This window comes from Trichomonas vaginalis, chromosome V (assembly GCF_026262505.1).
Source record: "Trichomonas vaginalis G3 chromosome V, whole genome shotgun sequence".
Taxonomy (NCBI): domain Eukaryota; phylum Parabasalia; order Trichomonadida; family Trichomonadidae; genus Trichomonas; species Trichomonas vaginalis.
The window spans coordinates 26,528,596-26,546,019 of record NC_067207.1 but is presented as its reverse complement, the minus strand read 5'-3'; the positions used below and the strand labels follow the sequence as shown (position 1 = coordinate 26,546,019).

The 17,424-nt window shown below is 34.2% G+C and overlaps 11 protein-coding genes and 4 pseudogenes across 15 annotated transcripts, besides 1 other annotated feature; 8 read left to right on the top strand and 7 right to left on the bottom strand.

Annotated features, from left to right (window-relative positions):
* Positions 1-613: 613 nt before the first annotated feature.
* TVAGG3_0407640 (protein of unknown function, DUF4106 family) lies at positions 614-940 on the top strand (the record flags this gene model as incomplete). Its single annotated transcript, XM_051232981.1, has 1 exon — positions 614-940. A coding segment is annotated over one exon (327 nt), but the record flags the coding sequence as incomplete, so codon positions are not given.
* Positions 941-1,314: 374 nt separating this feature from the next.
* Positions 1,315-2,232, top strand: TVAGG3_0407630 (protein of unknown function, DUF4106 family; the record flags this gene model as incomplete). The annotated part of the gene is made up of 1 exon (XM_051232980.1): positions 1,315-2,232. A coding segment is annotated over one exon (918 nt), but the record flags the coding sequence as incomplete, so codon positions are not given.
* A 729-nt stretch (positions 2,233-2,961) lies between these two features.
* Positions 2,962-3,861, top strand: TVAGG3_0407620 (protein of unknown function, DUF4106 family; the record flags this gene model as incomplete). Its single annotated transcript, XM_051232979.1, has 1 exon — positions 2,962-3,861. One exon carries the CDS (start codon positions 2,962-2,964, stop codon positions 3,859-3,861), a length of 900 nt encoding a protein of 299 aa, XP_051102709.1.
* Positions 3,862-3,947: 86 nt separating this feature from the next.
* Positions 3,948-17,424: part of a mobile genetic element that runs on past the window's edge.
* Positions 5,396-5,814, bottom strand: TVAGG3_0407610 (uncharacterized protein; the record flags this gene model as incomplete). Its single annotated transcript, XM_051232978.1, has 1 exon — positions 5,396-5,814. A coding segment is annotated over one exon (419 nt), but the record flags the coding sequence as incomplete, so codon positions are not given.
* Positions 5,878-6,414, top strand: TVAGG3_0407600 (protein of unknown function, DUF4106 family; the record flags this gene model as incomplete). Its single annotated transcript, XM_051232977.1, has 1 exon — positions 5,878-6,414. The coding sequence occupies one exon, from the start codon at positions 5,878-5,880 to the stop codon at positions 6,412-6,414; it is 537 nt and encodes a 178-aa protein (XP_051102707.1).
* TVAGG3_0407590 (uncharacterized protein) lies at positions 6,823-7,215 on the top strand (the record flags this gene model as incomplete). The annotated part of the gene is made up of 1 exon (XM_051232976.1): positions 6,823-7,215. The coding sequence occupies one exon, from the start codon at positions 6,823-6,825 to the stop codon at positions 7,213-7,215; it is 393 nt and encodes a 130-aa protein (XP_051102706.1).
* On the top strand, positions 7,243-8,478 carry TVAGG3_0407580 (uncharacterized protein; the record flags this gene model as incomplete). Its single annotated transcript, XM_051232975.1, has 1 exon — positions 7,243-8,478. The coding sequence occupies one exon, from the start codon at positions 7,243-7,245 to the stop codon at positions 8,476-8,478; it is 1,236 nt and encodes a 411-aa protein (XP_051102705.1).
* Positions 8,892-9,311, top strand: TVAGG3_0407570 (protein of unknown function, DUF4108 family; the record flags this gene model as incomplete). Its single annotated transcript, XM_051232974.1, has 1 exon — positions 8,892-9,311. The coding sequence occupies one exon, from the start codon at positions 8,892-8,894 to the stop codon at positions 9,309-9,311; it is 420 nt and encodes a 139-aa protein (XP_051102704.1).
* Positions 9,717-10,579, top strand: TVAGG3_0407560 (annotated as a pseudogene). Its single transcript has one exon. A coding segment is annotated over exon 1 (863 nt).
* On the bottom strand, positions 11,176-11,631 carry TVAGG3_0407550 (uncharacterized protein; the record flags this gene model as incomplete). The annotated part of the gene is made up of 1 exon (XM_051232973.1): positions 11,176-11,631. One exon carries the CDS (start codon positions 11,629-11,631, stop codon positions 11,176-11,178), a length of 456 nt encoding a protein of 151 aa, XP_051102703.1.
* TVAGG3_0407540 lies at positions 11,648-12,003 on the bottom strand (annotated as a pseudogene). Its single transcript has one exon. A coding segment is annotated over exon 1 (356 nt).
* Positions 12,092-12,358, bottom strand: TVAGG3_0407530 (KilA, N-terminal/APSES-type HTH, DNA-binding family; the record flags this gene model as incomplete). The annotated part of the gene is made up of 1 exon (XM_051232972.1): positions 12,092-12,358. One exon carries the CDS (start codon positions 12,356-12,358, stop codon positions 12,092-12,094), a length of 267 nt encoding a protein of 88 aa, XP_051102702.1.
* Positions 13,260-14,174, bottom strand: TVAGG3_0407520 (organellar and viral DNA polymerase type B; the record flags this gene model as incomplete). The annotated part of the gene is made up of 1 exon (XM_051232971.1): positions 13,260-14,174. The coding sequence occupies one exon, from the start codon at positions 14,172-14,174 to the stop codon at positions 13,260-13,262; it is 915 nt and encodes a 304-aa protein (XP_051102701.1).
* Positions 16,180-16,660, bottom strand: TVAGG3_0407510 (annotated as a pseudogene). Its single transcript has one exon. A coding segment is annotated over exon 1 (481 nt).
* Positions 16,698-17,281, bottom strand: TVAGG3_0407500 (annotated as a pseudogene). Its single transcript has one exon. A coding segment is annotated over exon 1 (584 nt).

Below are 17,424 nucleotides of genomic sequence, written 5' to 3'. Positions count from 1 at the left end.
GCATGTTAGATCTAACACGTTTTCTAACATGTTTTCTAACATCGTAGAAAACTCATGATTTCATCGTAAATGTTTTGTCAAGACTTTCTTGTCTATGTTTTGTCAAGACTTTCTTGTCTAATTTCTCATGAACTTTCATCGTAAATGTTTTGTCGAAACTTCTTCATCGTCAATGTTTTGTCAAAACTTTCTTGTCTATGTTTTGTCAAGACTTTCTTGTCTATGTTTTGTCAAGACTTTCTTGTCTAATTTCTCATGAACTTTCTTGTCTATGTTTTGTCAAAACTTTCTTGTCTATGTTTTGTCAAAACTTTATTGTCTATGTTTTGTCGAAACATTTACGATGAAATCATGAAAATTCATGAAAATTCAAGAGTTTTAGACCATGTTAGAAAACATGTTAGAAAACATGTTAGATCTAACATTCTAACATAAATTATATTTTTGGGTCCTTTACGCTCATTACGAAGAAGTTTGACAAAACATTTACGAAGAAGTCTTGACAAAACATTTACGATGAAATCATGACAAGATAGAATATGAGAGAGGTCCTATAAACCGGAGAAAGTGTCATACAAACATCTGTCAAAAACCGTTTTTTACTTCACTTAAAATGCCACGTAAGCTACGTAAGAATATACGTAAGAGGAAGAGAGCATTGAAACATCCAATAGTAAAACTGACACCACAACAACAGTTGCAACAACAAATGCTGAATGACCCCACTATGTTGCAACAAATGTCAAGCAATCCTATGCTTTTAAACCGAGTTCTTGGTGCACAGAGTGGAGGTTTAAGAGCGGCACTTTTAGCGAAAATGGCAGGCTATGGTGGAGCTGCAGACGGAACAGCTTATAACCCTCAAAGTCAAATGAATTTGAGTTCACTCAAAAATCAAATAACAGATGTCAAAAAGTCAAACATAGACATACAGAAACAAATAAGTGAAAACGAAAAGAAACTAGAATATGACAGACACACAAAGAAACTCAATGAGTTAAACGTAGAGAAAAAGAAGAAAGAAGAACAACTGAAAGAACTAAGTACAGAGGAATATGCGAAAAAAGTGTCAGAAAAAGCAGCAGAAGTAGCAAAAATGGAACAAGATGTCATAAATTTGAAAAACCATACTACTCAATATAAAATACTGAAAGATGAAGAGATAAAACAAAAAGCCCTGAAGACATATATGGATAGCGATGAGTATAAAAAGAAGTTGAAGCAAATGTAAAGGCAGAAAAACTTTTACAGTTGCAAAACCAAACCGTACAGTATGAAAACTTAGCACAAGAAAGTAAAAATAACGACGCAGCCATGCAAAAGGCAATGAAAAGCGCAGAATATATAAAAGCTAACAATGACTGGTTAGATGCCCAAGCCAACGCTAAAGCAGCCCAGCTTATAGGGTCAATAAGGACAAAAATACAAGCGGATGAAGACAGTTCAAATGAAGCTTTAATGAATGCCGACTTTAAGAACGCCTTCGAAGCTCTTCATAGTAAGGTGAAACTAGTGAACGACTTCTCATCTGGAAAGAAACTGAAGTCTGAAGGTTTCGACAAAGAGTTAAAAGAAGTAGCACAAAATATGACGAAAATAACAGATGCAGCAACGAGACAGGCAGTTCAAAGTGCCTATGACGCCGTTAGAGCAACTGTTGTGAAAAGTCAAGAAAAAGAGTTACAACAGACCAAAACAGACCTAGTAAATGCTTTCTTAAGAACGAAAAGTCAGGTAGGACATTACGCTGCAGATGGAACATATGTGCCAGCTGGTGGAACTTATATACCACCAAACCCTCCAAGAGAAGCACCTGCACCAGGACTACCTAGAACATTTACATCGTCACATGGACACAGACACAGGCATGCACCAAAACCAACACAACAACCAACACAACAACCAACACAACAACCAGCACAACAACCAACACAACAACCAACACAACAACCAGCACAACAACCAGCACAACAACCAACACAACAACCAACAGTTCAAAACCCTGCACAGCAACAACCACAAACAGAGCAAGGACATAAAAGAAGTAGAGAACAAGGAAACCAAGAATTCTTAAAAATGCTAAAGGAAAAATATGGTTACCCAGATACTATTGACTTTAGTGACAGATATAAAGAAGCTATTAGAAAGTTCAAGGAAGAAAATACTGACCCGAACCTATTTAGCTTTATGGCTCAGCATAAAATCGGATATAATTTCAAACCTGGAAAATACAAGCTCGCTAAGGGATATGATTTAATAGCATATCGTCCAAATGACATGACTGAATTTACTCCGAGATATTTTATGTCAGAGATAAATGATGATTCAACTATCTTCATGAAACGCGTAAAAAATAGAGACGGAACGAAAGAAGAAAGGCTTATGAATGCAGATGACTTAAATAGGGAACTTGTTAAAAACGGTCTCGGAATATATGAAATGCCAGCAGATGAGGTACAAGAAACTCCACAGGAAGAAGTTCAGATACAACCAGACATGGAAGAAATAGTTCAGCAACAACAGCTAGAAGAGCCTGAAGGAAACGAACAAGTCCCTCCTTTGGAAACTAACCTCACAGAACTAGATGAAGATTTGGAACAGCCGAAAAATCTTGACCCTCAACAAGAGTATGCGGAGAATATGGAATATTTCCAAGAGTCTAAAAAAAATTCGGCTGACATAGTAGAAGAATATCGAAAAATGTTTGCCGACATACAAAAGACTCCAACACCAGATGAAAATATTCAGCATAGAATGGAAGTACTGAAAGAAAATGTACACAAATACAACAACCCTTTTTACTTACGAGCATTTAACGTTCAATCTTCGGATGAACTCGGTGAAAATAAAAGGTTAAATTTCAAGAAAACATATAGAAATGAAACATTGTTTAAAGTTCATTCAGAACCTAACCAAGATGGAAACAAACCTACTTTTGTTTCTGCAGACGATGGAACTACAATGAGATGGGGTCATAAAGCTAATCCGGATAGGTGGTTCATAAACTTACAACCACAATTCCAAGAAGTTGTAGACGCAATGGAAGTGAATGGTGAACCAGATATAGCTGGTATTTTCAGCGCGGCTTTAATGCCATTGAAAGATATGAAACATGCAGATATTTTGGACCAGTATGAAATGAACATGGCTGATGGAAATATAACACCTGACGTTCTAAAACATTTATCTCAAAGAACTACACAGAACCATAGAGATGGTATATTTGGTGAAGAGTTTAGAAAGAAAGTTAGGGAGGGAGAAGGAAGAGAACCTATTGTACATGACCTTGCAAACGAAAGTTTGCAAAATGTCATAAAAACTTACTTTGCAGACAATGAACCGAGAAGGGATGAATATTTAAGAAAACTCAAATGGACAGTACCAAATGAAATGTTAGTATTGAAAAACATGTTCCTTGACAAAATAAAACCAACTACAGAAATAAACGACGCAAGACTGAAAGATTGGGTAAAAGCTTTCCCATTCACAAAAGATATAGTTGGTAACATGGAAAGAAAACCAGAATGGCTACAAAAACATATATTTGGAAACGAGCATATTCCATATGGACAGGCACTGTTTGAAGAGCTTGAACCGGAAACTCAGGAAAGAGTCATGCAAACAATACGCGAAGACTCAAATACAGACTATGACAAACTCTTTCTAGGATATAGGTTACCTGAGATGGGCGACCAGAGCCAAAAGGCAAAAAGGACATGGGAAATTTGCAACATACTAGATGAACATAATGCAAAGATGCAAAAACTTCAAGCAGAGGGCAATGAAGGAAAAAGAAGAGTTAAAAACTCAGTCAGGAAGAAAGTAAAGCTTGGTCCACGTGGGTTCTATTATGACATATAAATCCAACTATTCTATATTTTTACTCATATGAAATGTACGCCGCTCAGAATATAACGCCAACAGTTTTGGATGCTATGAATGGAAATGTTTCCGAATGGTATAACGAATGCGACAATGCCATTAGAAGGTCAGAAATAGTTCCTGGAACTTACGAATATACAACTGCTGTTTCTTATGGAAACGTAGGTGAGTTTGGAGAAGGTTCTTCAACAACAGTAGATATTGCTTGCGACAGGTTTCATATAATTTCTATTGACAACTCTTTCTTATACGTGGAACAAGACATTGAAATAAAACCTTCTGCCAAGTTGTCTGACAAGAAAGGTTGCAATGGAATTTTCTATGTCGGATACCAATATGCTCCAGAAGTTTTCATGGGATATAAGATATATTCTAACTCTGACTTAGTTCAAACAGTAACATGGGCAAACTATGAATGGTTCGCTTTGAGAAACTCAGTACAACCACAAGCTAGAGAACAAACAGACCAGTATGCAACTATTGAGAAAATAAGAAGACTTGACCCTAACGTTCCAGGAGTTTATGTTGACCTTTCTGGACAAACTGCAGCAGCAGTAACCAAAGTAAAACTGAAACTTAGAGTTCCTTTGTCATCTTTCCTCATCTTCAGGTTTTTAAGATACTTGCCAAACTGGGCAGGAAAAATTTCTATCGAACTTACTCCAAGCAAAAATAACTTAGTCATTGCACCAACACAAGACCCATTCACTCTTACAGAAGTAGTGGGAACAAATAAAATGTCATTCGCCGACTTTTGCAAAAACAAAGTTGACTTAGACTTTGGTTTCTCAAACCTCAACACTGAAGTAAACTATTATTTCAATGCTGCTGGAGATGCTTGGGACCCAGTTAAGTTCACATGCGAAAAATTTGAATGCAAGAGAATAGAAAGCAGACTTGCAGTCTATATGTTGGACCCAGATATTTCAAATGCTTTAGCTGCCAAATATATTGCAGTTCCACTTATGTTCCCTATACACCAAATATCTGTCAAAGACTTTGCAGGTGAAGTTGGAAACCAAAGTGCTGACCCAGGTGCAAGAACAGATATTGCCTTAACAACTGCAATGAAACATGCAGATACTATGTTTGTACTGTTCAGACGAACTATAAATGACTATTCTTGCTTCTACACAACCCTGGTATTAAATACCATATAAACATAGATGGCAAATACTATCCAAGAGAAGAATATTCCACAGTTGAAGATATGAGGTCATACAACTTGACATTAGATGCTATGAACTTTAACAACAACTTCACAACAACCATTAACCCTGAAATGCAAAGTTCTATTATGCCATATGTGAAAGTATGGACCATACAGGAGGTCAAAAAACTCAATATACAAATGGAGACCGTTCAAACTTTTGGCTTGGCATTCCATTTGCTGACTCAGAAGACTTTATGGGTGGTATTTCAACTGTTGGTACAGTTCAAATACAATATACTGGTGACAGAGACGGTCCAGATGAATTGAGAGCAAAGAAGTTTACAAAACCAATAGCACTTTTCACGGAAGATGCTCTTTTGAAGATTCGTTCGATGAAACCTGCTGGGCTCCTCAGATTGGTATAACGACAGCTTCCATCGAGCAGATTTTGGCAGCAGGTCAGTAAGTTGTTCTTGAACTGACTTCTCTCCGTCAAATATTGACAGTACGCCAGTTTTGACATAAAATTGTATTATAAACTTTCCTTTAGAAATATCTGTAAGTTTTGTTGTTATATTTTTGTCTGCTTCAAGAACTTTCACCATCTCGGTTATACCAACTTTCTTTGCTTTATGAAAATATTTTGGTTCAGCAAAGACTGCTATTCTATAACATTTACCATTGTTTGTATAAAGAACTATTCTGTCAATGTATTTGTATTGTTTGTGTGTGTAAACTTTGTTTTGCTTCAATTCGAAGAGATACTCAAATACGTCCATCTTTTTATTTGTAGTAAAATGTCATTTCCGAAAAATAGAAGCGTAAGTGTTTCAAAAGGTTTAATGGCGGTGGCAGATGTGAAGTTAAATTCACCAACTCAAACAAACAGTCAAAGTGTTGTTGTCAATGTCAAAGAAAGAGATGTTGAAGTGGGGAAACCATACGAAGACGAAGATGGTATAACAATAGTTCCTGTAAAAGAACAACCAACATACCCTGAAGTTAGCAGAGACTTAAGTTCTGTTGCAGATATTCGAAACGACTACCAACAACTGAAAGACAAACTTCAAACTCAGGAGAAGATTTGTCAAGCTTTAAGTATAATGTTAAACTTGGTCGAACACAACCCTGTAAAAGTGAACTCATATGTCATTGCACCTCATGAAGTTTTGAAAGAACTATTGAAACTTTTGACAGAGGCAGACGATATAAACATCAAAGAAATAGAACCCGACGTTAGTTGCTGTGGTGTTTCATATAATGTCATTGACAAGATATACGTTATGAAAGGAGGTGAAACGTTGAACTTAAAATATAGTTTCCCAGACGTCATAAAAATATTTGACGACCACAACATTTCATTAAAATTTAGTTGCTAAGTAAATGGCAGAAGACATAGTGGTTTATACTATTACGACTAAAAACCCTGAGTCATATAATTCTATAACAACAAACTTACAAAGTCCTCAAGGACGATATTGTAAACTGACCTTAAACACGATGACGACTAAAGCCTGTTTTGCTCTTTTGACACCAGAAGATTTATTGTTGTGAATGGTAAAAAATACTCCTTTGAAGATACTTACTCAGATATACCACCAACAGGTTTTGTTGACTTATTTAATACTTTAAGGACGGATGTAACATGTGCTGCAACTAGAGCAGGTTTCATTATGTTTGGATGTCCGACTGAGTTTACTATAAACGATATGAGCTATAATACAAAACTTATATCTGGTTTTTACTACCAACAGTTTCCTATAACAGGAAAAGGTGTCATACAAGGAATGTCTATTCCATTGACTTTAAGCACACCTATTTTATATATTGTTTCAAACTTAGGTTCAAAGTGTTATTCGAATGTCGACAGAAACTACTATGACCAAAAGATACTTATGCGTATAAACAATACTTTCTCTGCTGGTTTGCCTATTGTTCATTCGAATGCAGAATTTTCAACCTTAGTGAACTCAAACACTTTAGCAAACATAAACTTAACCTTAGTTGACGCAAACTTTGTTCCTGTAAAACTTTTATGTCCTATGTATTTGTCAATGACGGCAGAAAGTTTCGAATTGGAAGATGCAACTGGTGAAAGTATTGTACTACAAGAACAACTTCAACAACAAATAGCTCAAGAACAACAAATGCAACAAATGCAACAACAAAGTCAAGAATAAAAAAAATATTTTTTTATTTTTATAAAAATGTACAGAATAGATGTTTCAGATTTTTATGACTTCCAAGCGTTCAGAAATATGTGTCCATTTCGAGACTATAACAAAGCAGTCGAGAATTTGAAACGTTTAGTCATTTATGTCGACTCTGCCCCAGAATGTTATGTCATGAAAGAATGGGATGTAGTCTTTAACAAACCTAAAGCGACAATAGTTTCAGAACAAGAATGTAAACAGAAACTTAAGAAAATAAAAGTCGTACAAGTTGGTATGAAGATGTTAGATGCTTGGGATATCTTATTGTCAAAGTTAGAAGATTTTTCAGTTCGAGGTATAAAGTTCTATACACCTTCTCCAAACTTCTATTCTATCTTCACTGGATATAAATATGAACAAGTAGAATGGAAAGAAAATATTATAGAAGCTTGGTTAGACCATGTCAAAGAAATTATATGCAATGGAAACGAAAAGGTTTATGAGTATATCTTATGTTGGTTTGCAAACATCTTACAACATCCAAGTGCTAAGAATGAAACTGCTCTCATTATAATTGGAAAACAAGGAACTGGTAAGAACACATTCTTTACAGATATCTTATGCAAACTATTAGAAGGTTATTCGAACCCTAATATGACAAACTTAGAAAACATCTGTGGCAAGTTTAACTCCTCAATAGAGAATATGAAACTTATAGTTTGCAATGAACTTCAAAGTATAGATACAACAAAAGTTTTGAACTCAGATGCTTTGAAGAGTCTTATAACAGACAAAGTTGGAGTTGTTGAAAGAAAGTATAAAGACCAAAGAGTTTGTGAAAATGTTGCAAACTTCATTATGGTTTCAAACAATACTGTTCCGATGAAGTTAGAAAGTTCTGACAGAAGATATGTAGTTGTCAGAACGTCAGATTCTCATATGCAAGATACAGAATATTTTGACGACTTAGCAGAAACTTTGACATCTGACTTTTACAACCACTTGTTCTCATATTTTATGACATTAGATATTTCTAAGTTCAATCCAAGACAAATTCCATATACCGAAGAGAGACAAACATTGTTAGAAGCAAACAAGAGTGTATATGAACTGTTTATAGATGAGACTAACTTTGAGTGTTTAGATGAAAGGTCATTGTACGATGAATATAAACAATATTGTCAAGAGTATGGTTATATGACAGCGTCTAAACGAACATTCTTGGCAAATGTCAAAAGTCTTTTAGATGTTCAGAACGGCGTATATACAAAGAAAAATTTTTCTGAGTAAATTTTAAAAAAAAATATTTTTTTTATCCGATAGAAAAGATGACAGAAAAATTAACTTTTTACATAGCGCCAGACCCTTCTTGCCCCTTCTTACATCTTTTAAGCCACAATATATAGACATAGAACTAAATAGAGAAAGCGAAATTCTACAAACAGAAGAAACATATAGAGACCTAGATAACGAAAATGGATATGCGCTATTCTGGTTAGGTTGTCCTTATGAAATGTATGAAAAAAAGGCTTTATATGAAGAATATAGAAAATATTGTCATGAAAACGATATAAGACCAAGCTCTAGAGAAAAATTCTATGCTGGTATAAAACATCTTTTCAAAGTTCGGAATGGTGTATATAGAAAGAAATAATTTTTCTGAGTAAATTTTAAAAAAAATATTTTTTTATCCGATAAAAAAGATGACGAAATTCATCTCAGTAAATAAGTACATGACAGAAGTCAAAGATAAGTTAGCTCCATTCGCATATTTGAATGTTTACTTCTACAATTTTGAAAAGTCTACATTTGACAAAATTTGGAACATTGCACCAGTTAAGTTTGCTGTTGTTAGAAAAAGTGGTGCAACTTTTGAAGACTTAGACATAGAAGGTTTGTTAACAGTCAAAGAAAATTTTGACAGAAAGTTCTCAAAACTCGAAGAAGGTAAAGCATACAAACTTGTTATACCTTATGAACCAAAGAAAGCAGACGACTATGAATATTATGAGTCTAAGATAGTTGAAGTTCAAGGTAAATTGGGTAAAAAGATTTTAGAGTCTAAGCCGGTGTTTGCTCCTAAAGAGGAAGAGAACATTGACATTGACCCAGAAATGTTCTAAAAATAAAATTTTATTTTTACATGTCAAATTTCTTTTTCTCTGGAACTGGTTCAGGTTCTTTCTTCTCTTCTTCTACTTTCTTTTCTTTCTTTCTCTCTTCTTCTTCTTCTCTGGTGGAGTTATGTCAAACTTCTCAGAACCATATTTTGTAAAAGTTCTTTGTCCTTTAATAGCTCATCTATTCTGTTTTCTATTTCATCTTCAAGAACAGCGCATGTGTCCTTCTTTGCATTCTAAGAACTTTTGTTGGACTTCATCTTTCCAAGAGGCGTCATCTCTGTCAACAAGTCTGTCATTGACAAACTTAAAGACTTCTCTGCCTAATGTTTTATGGTTCTTGTCATATTCCCAGAAACAGAACTTTAGAACAAATTCACCTTTCTTGTTTACACTATGTAAGATTTTATGGTCGACAGATGTTTTGCTGTCGAAAAGTTTGTCTCGAATATAGATAGCGAAATCGCTAGACATTTTCAAAAAGATAAAAATTTTAATTTTTCTAAAAATATGTTAGAAAAAAAGTTTGCTGACATTGACAAAAAATTTGAGAATGTTTTAAACAAGAACAAGAGGAAGTTTAGAAAATGCTCAGATAAAACCATACATGAAAAGTTCTTATTTGCTCAGAATGGTATAACAGGTCTAATCGCACCACCTGGGTCGGGTAAGACTTTCACTTATCTTAAAATGGCTGCACAACAACAAGAACTAGATGAGAAGAACCCATTCTATGAGTTAGTTGTTATTTGTAGTACTTCTGGTCAATTTGACCAAACCGTCAAATTCGTTCAAAGATATTATAAAGAAGTCTAAGTTAGTATGTATAAAGGATACTGAGTTGTTAGATTGGATAAAGAAGTACCAAAGAAGAGTTTTGAAGTATAATGCTATAAATGAGTATATAAATTCGAAGTTTAAAGACCCAAATGAGGAAATGCAGAGAATATTAGAGAAGAAACACTTCAGAAACAAACAGAAAGAGATAGAATACATTTCGAAGAAATTGCAATCTTACGATTGGAAAACGTACCCTCATAGATTCTTCTTATCTTAGATGACTTTGCTTCTCATCCTTTGTTAAAGAACAGAGAACAAGATAGTGTCGAATTCTTAAGAAGCTCAGACACTTTAACATCTCAGTCGTAATATGTGTACAGACAGCAAAGAGTTTAAGTAAGGATGTTAAAAGAATACTTACTGACATTATACTTTTCCCCGGATTGTCCGAAGACGATTTCATCAGGAACTTATGAAAGAGTCCATGGCAGGTAAGTTTGACAGACATGAACTATGGGAAAGTACAAAGTCATACAAGACCCTCATACTTCTTTCAGAATTCATATCTACGCAAACAAAGTTCAAATTGTAAAAAGTCAAGCGTAAAAATGTAAGTGTTTTAGTCTTAGTCTGTTGTGGTGCTGGGGCTGTCGGTTCTTCTGGCTTTGGAAGACATTCAGGAAGAGGAACGTCGGACATTCGTTTGTGTCCTGTCGGATGGAAGAACTTTTTCTGTCGGAAGGAAGGACTCGGAATGTCGGAAGGAAATTTTTTTCCAGTTGTCGGGAAATTTTTTCCTGTCTGAAGGAAAAATTTTTCTGTCGTTCGACCAAAAAGTTCTCAATTTTCGAAAATTTGAATGGTTTACGGACGAACAACAGGAAAATTTTTTCCAGTTGTCGGGAATTTTTTTTCCAGTTGTCGGGAAGGACTTGGAATGTCGGAAGGAAGAACTTGGAATGTCGGAAGGAAGAACTTGGAATGTCGGAAGGAAGGACTTGGAATGCCAGAAGGATTTGACAAGACAATTTACCTTATAGAGCTACCTGAGCCATCTGAAGTCAAGCTTGAAAAATAAATGGTTCATCTACCCTACTTGTTTGAAGTTGTCAAAATACTCTGTTATTTTTTCCTTTAACAATGGCAAATCTTCTTTGAAGGTAAGTATTGTACAACCTTTCATATCATAGTGTGTTTGAGGTAACGTATCTTGAACTATTTGTTTCACATCTTCATTTGGGGTCATTGAAATCGGTAAGTTTTCGCGATAGAACCAATTTCTGTTAGATTTGTAAATCTTAGCAAGGTCGTAAAAGCTTTTGTTGTTTCTTCTGACTAAATGCAACATAACCATATCTCTGTCTTCTTCATTTTCCATCTCTTCAGTATAAATCATATACTTATAGTTCTTTTCCTTACCTTTTGGTACCGAACGTGGTATTCTTTTCTGTATGGTTTTGTCTTTTGCTTCAATGACTTCATCTTTTGCTTGAAGTTTCTTTTCCATCTCTTCACGTTCTGCTTTATATAGTTCATCTAACATCATGAAAATATAACAAGCGTAACGAGGCGAAGCCCACATTGCAACAGCATTTACAAGAAGTCTATGAACATACCAACCTCTCAAACCATTTGGCAAATTTTTGACGATTTTCGTACGGAATCTCGACCCGCGGTTTTCTACCGGTCGCAAACATATGAGGAAATTCTTCTAAAAGTTCTTTTGTCTGTTGGTTTTCAACCAATGACGTGCTTGCTTTGTAGAACGAAGAGCATTCAAAATACTTTGCATTTGGTACATGTCATCCTTGACCGAACGAATGAGACGTAACTGTTTGTTATATTGTATGTACTCATATTCTTCATTTATGGCTTCATGAACGATAGCAGGTGTTGTGTTCTCTGATGTTGACATATCTGTCTTTACATACAAAATAAAAAAAATATTTTATAAAAAATTAGCGTTATTTTCTTACTTTCACAAAAGACCAAAAATAAACGCTTTACATGTATTTTTCAGCAACTTCGTCAAGAAGTCTGTAAATGTACCATGCATAACGAGGAGAAGCCCACATTGCTATTGAACTAACTAGGAACTTATGAACATATATACCTTTTAGATATGATGGTAAGTTTTGTCTGTCTTGGTACATCTTTTTAAGTTCTACATGTTCGAACTCACTCAAAAGTTCATGAGTGCTATTTAATTCAAACCAGTCTTGTGGTTTCTTAGTGTCTGGAGCAAAACATGCTGTCAAAATACTTTGCATTTGGTACATGTCATCCTTGACCGAACGAATGAGACGGAGTTGTTTGTTAAACTGTATGTACTCGTATTCTTCATCTATGGCTTCATGAACGATAGCAGTTGTTGTGTTCTCTGTTGTTGACATATCTGTCTTTACATACAAAATAAAAAAATAAATAAAAATAAAACTAACTTTATTTTTTCTATCTTAAGGAAATTCACGATTTTCATACGGAATCTCTTCTCTCGGTTTTTCCGAGGGAAGCAATCTTATGCCATTTTACTCAGATTTTTGGTCATTTTTCAGCAAAAATAATGTTTAGGGTAGAATGTTAGATCTAACATGTTTTCTAACCTCTTTTCTAACCTCATGAATTTTCATGATTTCATCGAAACTAAACGTAAATGTTTTGTCAAACATGAACATACATGTTTTGTCAAGACTTCTTCATCGTACATTCTTTGTCATGATTTCATCGAAACTAAACATACATGTTTTGTCAAGACTTCTTCATCGTAATGAGCGTAAATCAGACAAAAATATATTTTAGGGTAGAATGTTAGATCTAACATGTTTTCTAACCTCTTTTCTAACATGGTCTAAAACACACAAAACTCATGAAATTTCATACGGAATTCAGCAAAAATAATGTTTATGTTAGAATGTTAGATCTAACATGTTTTCTAACACGTTTTCTAACATGGTCTAAAACATACAAAATTCATGAAATTTGGTCATTTTTTTCAATAAAAATAATGTTTATGTTAGAATGTTAGATCTAACCTCTTTTCTAACACGTTTTCTAACATGGTCTAAAACACACAAAACTCATGAAATTTCATACAGAATTCAGCAAAAATATATTTTAGGGTAGAAGGTTAGATCTAACCTCTTTTCTAACCTCTTTTCTACCCCAGTTATTTTATAAGCGTTTTACATGGTAAACGTTATGAATTCGTGAGACTCTAAACAATTTTGTAGCTTCTATTTCTTCTGTCAGTACATCGAATGTTTTAACGATACCGAAAGTTTCTTTATACTTCTTCTTGACATCAGATAGAAGGAAATCTTCTGCAGTTGGATAGTTTTTGTTCAGAAATGCTAACATGTCCATTTTATCTTCTGCTGGCTTTTCTGCTTCTTTCTTTAAGTCTGCATAGTCGTTTCTCATACGTTCTATCTCTTTGACGGAGTAGTTATATTTCCTAATTGCTGCTTTACATTTAGAACATTGCGGGTTCATTTTTGCGTTATATTCTGAAACCTTACCTGCTAAAACAACTAAGGCGTCAATGGTTTTCTTTAACTCAAACATAGCGGGTCTTATTTGTTCGTTCCATACTTTGCCTCTTCTATCTTTATCTCTTATCTGCCATACACATTTTGCAACTAACGAAACAAAGTTGTCGTAGGTCTTAAATTCTTCAGATTTATATATGTCAGAGATGTTCTTATATACCATGTCGCAATCTTTGTCCATAACCTTATGGTTGCAATGAAATCCTAGAAACTCATAGTTTACCTTTCGTATGAACTTCTTTATTTCTACTGAGTCGGTTGTTTTTACTTCTATTTCGTCAAATTCGGGAATAGTAAGCTTTTGTTGTTGGATTTCAGGAAGTTTGGGTAGATGGTCGATGAGGTCCTGCATTTCATAAAGATACTGTTCATTTGTTTCATCTTTCGCACTACAGTCTAAATTATTTGTTAAAAGTTCTTGCTTTATCTTCTGGATTTTTGTTTCGAAAGTATATGAAGAAGGAATGAAGCTTTTCATCTCTACCAACATTGAAGTTGGGTTCATGACTAACGAGTTTGGTGCTGTTGTTGCTAACATGTTCTTACAATAAAAATAAAAAATATTTTTTTAAAAAAACTAACGTTATTTTTTATGTTTTTTGTGAAAGTGTCAAAAAATAATTGTTTTTGAGTTTTCTACGATGTTAGAAAACGTGTTAGAAAATGTTAGATCTAACATTCTAACATAAACATTATTTTTTGGTCGTTTACACTCATTACGAAGAAGAAGTTTCGACAAAACATTTACGATGAAGAAGTTTTGACAAAACATATACGAAGAAATTCATGAAAATTCAAGAGGTTAGAAAACATGTTAGAAAACATGTTAGATCTAACATTCTAACATAAACATTATTTTTGGTGTAAATTTCATGAAAATTCATGAGTTTTCTACGATGTTAGAAAACATGTTAGAAAACATGTTAGATCTAACATTCTAACATAAACATTATTTTTGTCGAAAAAAATGGTTCATTTACTCACAATATTTTTGTACAAAACGACCCCAAACTTTTAACTTCTTTTCTGCAGCTTCAAATGCTATCTTAGCGAGTTCATATTCTCTAAATTCTCTCTTTAAATCTTCTTGTTCCCATTGGTCTAGTTCGTATGGCGAGTCTCTATAACCAGAACATATCTCACGTTCATGTTCTATTTGTTTTTCATGCATTTTTCTAACTTCTTCTTCGAACAAAGGTTTTGCATTCTCTACTGTATCTTCAAGTTCTTCTTCATCTAATTTCTCATGAACTTTCTTGTCTATGGAGTCCAAAATTTTCCAACTGCTATACAATATTTTGGAGAAGCCCACATTGCTATATAGTTTACAAGTCTTGGGTCTACATACGTTCCTCTAACCTGTTTGATTTCATCAGGAATTCCTGCATGAATTTTGTATAAAAACAACCGCCGGAATTCCGACGGTTGCTATATTCTTCACAAAATGCCTTAAAATACTCTTCCAGGACTTATTTTCCAACAACTTTCTAAAGTCTTTCCTAAACTGCTGACACATATTTGTTGCATTTATATAACCATCCTTGTCTCTACGTAAGACTTCAATACCGTTGTAAGTGCCTTTTGTGAATGTTTCGCCATTAGATTTGTTCGTGAACGTTTTTGCTTCGACTGTCATACTGTTCTTACAATAAAAATAAAAAAATATTTTTTGGTGGGACGTCGGACATTCGTTTGTGGCTTAACCGTCGGACCACAACGATAAAAATCTCGACAAAACATATACGATGAAGAAGTCTTGACAAAACATATACGATGAAGTCTTAACAAAAAATATACGATGAAATCTATTTCCTGTGTTGTTGTCAAAATGTCATGTTGTCACACTTTTTCAGAGAAGTTAAAATGACCGAGTGACATGGTGACACCTTCAGTAAACATCTCATTTTAACTCACTTTTTTTCTATCTTAAGGAAATTCATGAAAATTCACCTGTTGAACTTTGTATAAAAAGCAACCCGCTGTTTTCCGCGGGTTGGTATATTCTTCACAAAATGTTTGTTTTGAGGTCGAGCCACTTTTGGCTCCACCGTATTCTTTCAACCAAAAACTCATTTTTGTCGAATTCAGCACAAATTCATGAAAATTCAAGAGGGTAGAAAAGAGTTAGAAAAGAGGTTAGATCTAACCTTCTACCCTAAAAGTATTTTTCAATACTTTTTCAGCACTTTTCCGTAGTTGTATATGAAAGACAATTCGAGATAAAAGTCATAGTACAATGGAATAATATGCTGCACACCGTTTGTTGTGAACCAAACTTGAAAGTCAGAGAAACTGTTACTAGGGGTTCGTAGAATTTAGAAGCAAATCATAAAAGTCCTTACAATACAAAGAAAACTATTGTTGCTTGAACTGAAACTTGCATGACATATAACATTTTGAGGGTCGAACACGTTTCTATAAACTGTCAAATCTGCTGGTGGAAGTATAAATTTAAAAGGACCGTCAGGTGGTAATGGTTCGTTCTGGTTTAGTAACCGAAGAAATTGTGCCAAGAACGTTTGTCTACTTGCCAAAATAAAAACTGTGTATCTCTTGGAGGGTTATTTTCAATCCTTTGAAATGAAACTGTGGAGTTCATCTTGTCATATTCTAGTTTCAGATAGTAAGTTCCGTTTAGTAGAGAGTCATTTTTCTTTGCAATTCCCAATAATATTTGTTCATTTGAGTTTGAAAGTCATTTAGAGTCTTCTCAAGGTTTTCGTCTGAACGAACTGTAAAGATTCTCATTTCGTCAAATTTGTCTATTAGACCATCAGAATCTTTATACTGCCCATGAAAATATACTGCGAACATAAATGCGTTAGTTCTTTTTGAAAACAAAACTCTTCTAAATCCTATTGCCTTTGCATCTGAAGGACTTTGAAGCCAACGAATTGGATAGTCAAACCTGTAAGCACCGGATGAAATTTCTTCATCTGATATAGTCCTACCGGCATTTGTGAAGATATAGTCTAACGGTTTTGTATCTACTACTTTTGTTCTTTGTTTTTCAACCTGAAACATTTAATATATGTAAAAATATACTGTTTTAAAAAATGTTTTAAAATGGTATGCCATATAGCTTCTTGAATTTGTTAAGAAGTATTTGAACGTGTTTTCCATCTGTATCTCTAGTGTTTACATAAGCATAGCCTTCCTTAGTAAAACATACTTGTAATTTCCTATAGTTTACGCCGGTATAAAAGTAGAAAGAGTCTTGTTCTTCGCTATAGTAGTAAAACTCAAACGTATGCTTGCCATAGTCTGTAATTTCAATTGCTTCATCTTCTAGTTCGTCGACAAATTCGAATACAATATCTCGAAATTTGCCTATGTTCTTATTTTTTCAGAACGAGTGACCCAGCGTAAGTTTTCAAGTCTATTGTCGTTTCTTATACGGTTTATATGGTCTACAAGAGGTAGATTGTTAGGATTCGGTATAAAATGAGTTGCAATGACAACATGTTTAAGATAGTGTTTCCCACCAATCCTCATCCTAGCATATCCGTTATTTTGCTCCCATTCGCTTAAAACTCTCTTTGTCTTTTTGTTTCTGACTTCGAATGACTCACAACAGTGAATTTCATATTTCTCATCTAACAAACAAGTTTTCCAACGGTCCTTTCCAACAAACTCAACGTACATTTCAAATAAAATAAAAAAATATTTTTTTGAAAATATATTGTTTTAAATGGTATGCCATTTCATATTTCATCGTCTAATTTCTCATGAACTTTCTTGTCTATGTTTTGTTGAGACTTCTTCATCTAATTTCTCATGAACTTTCT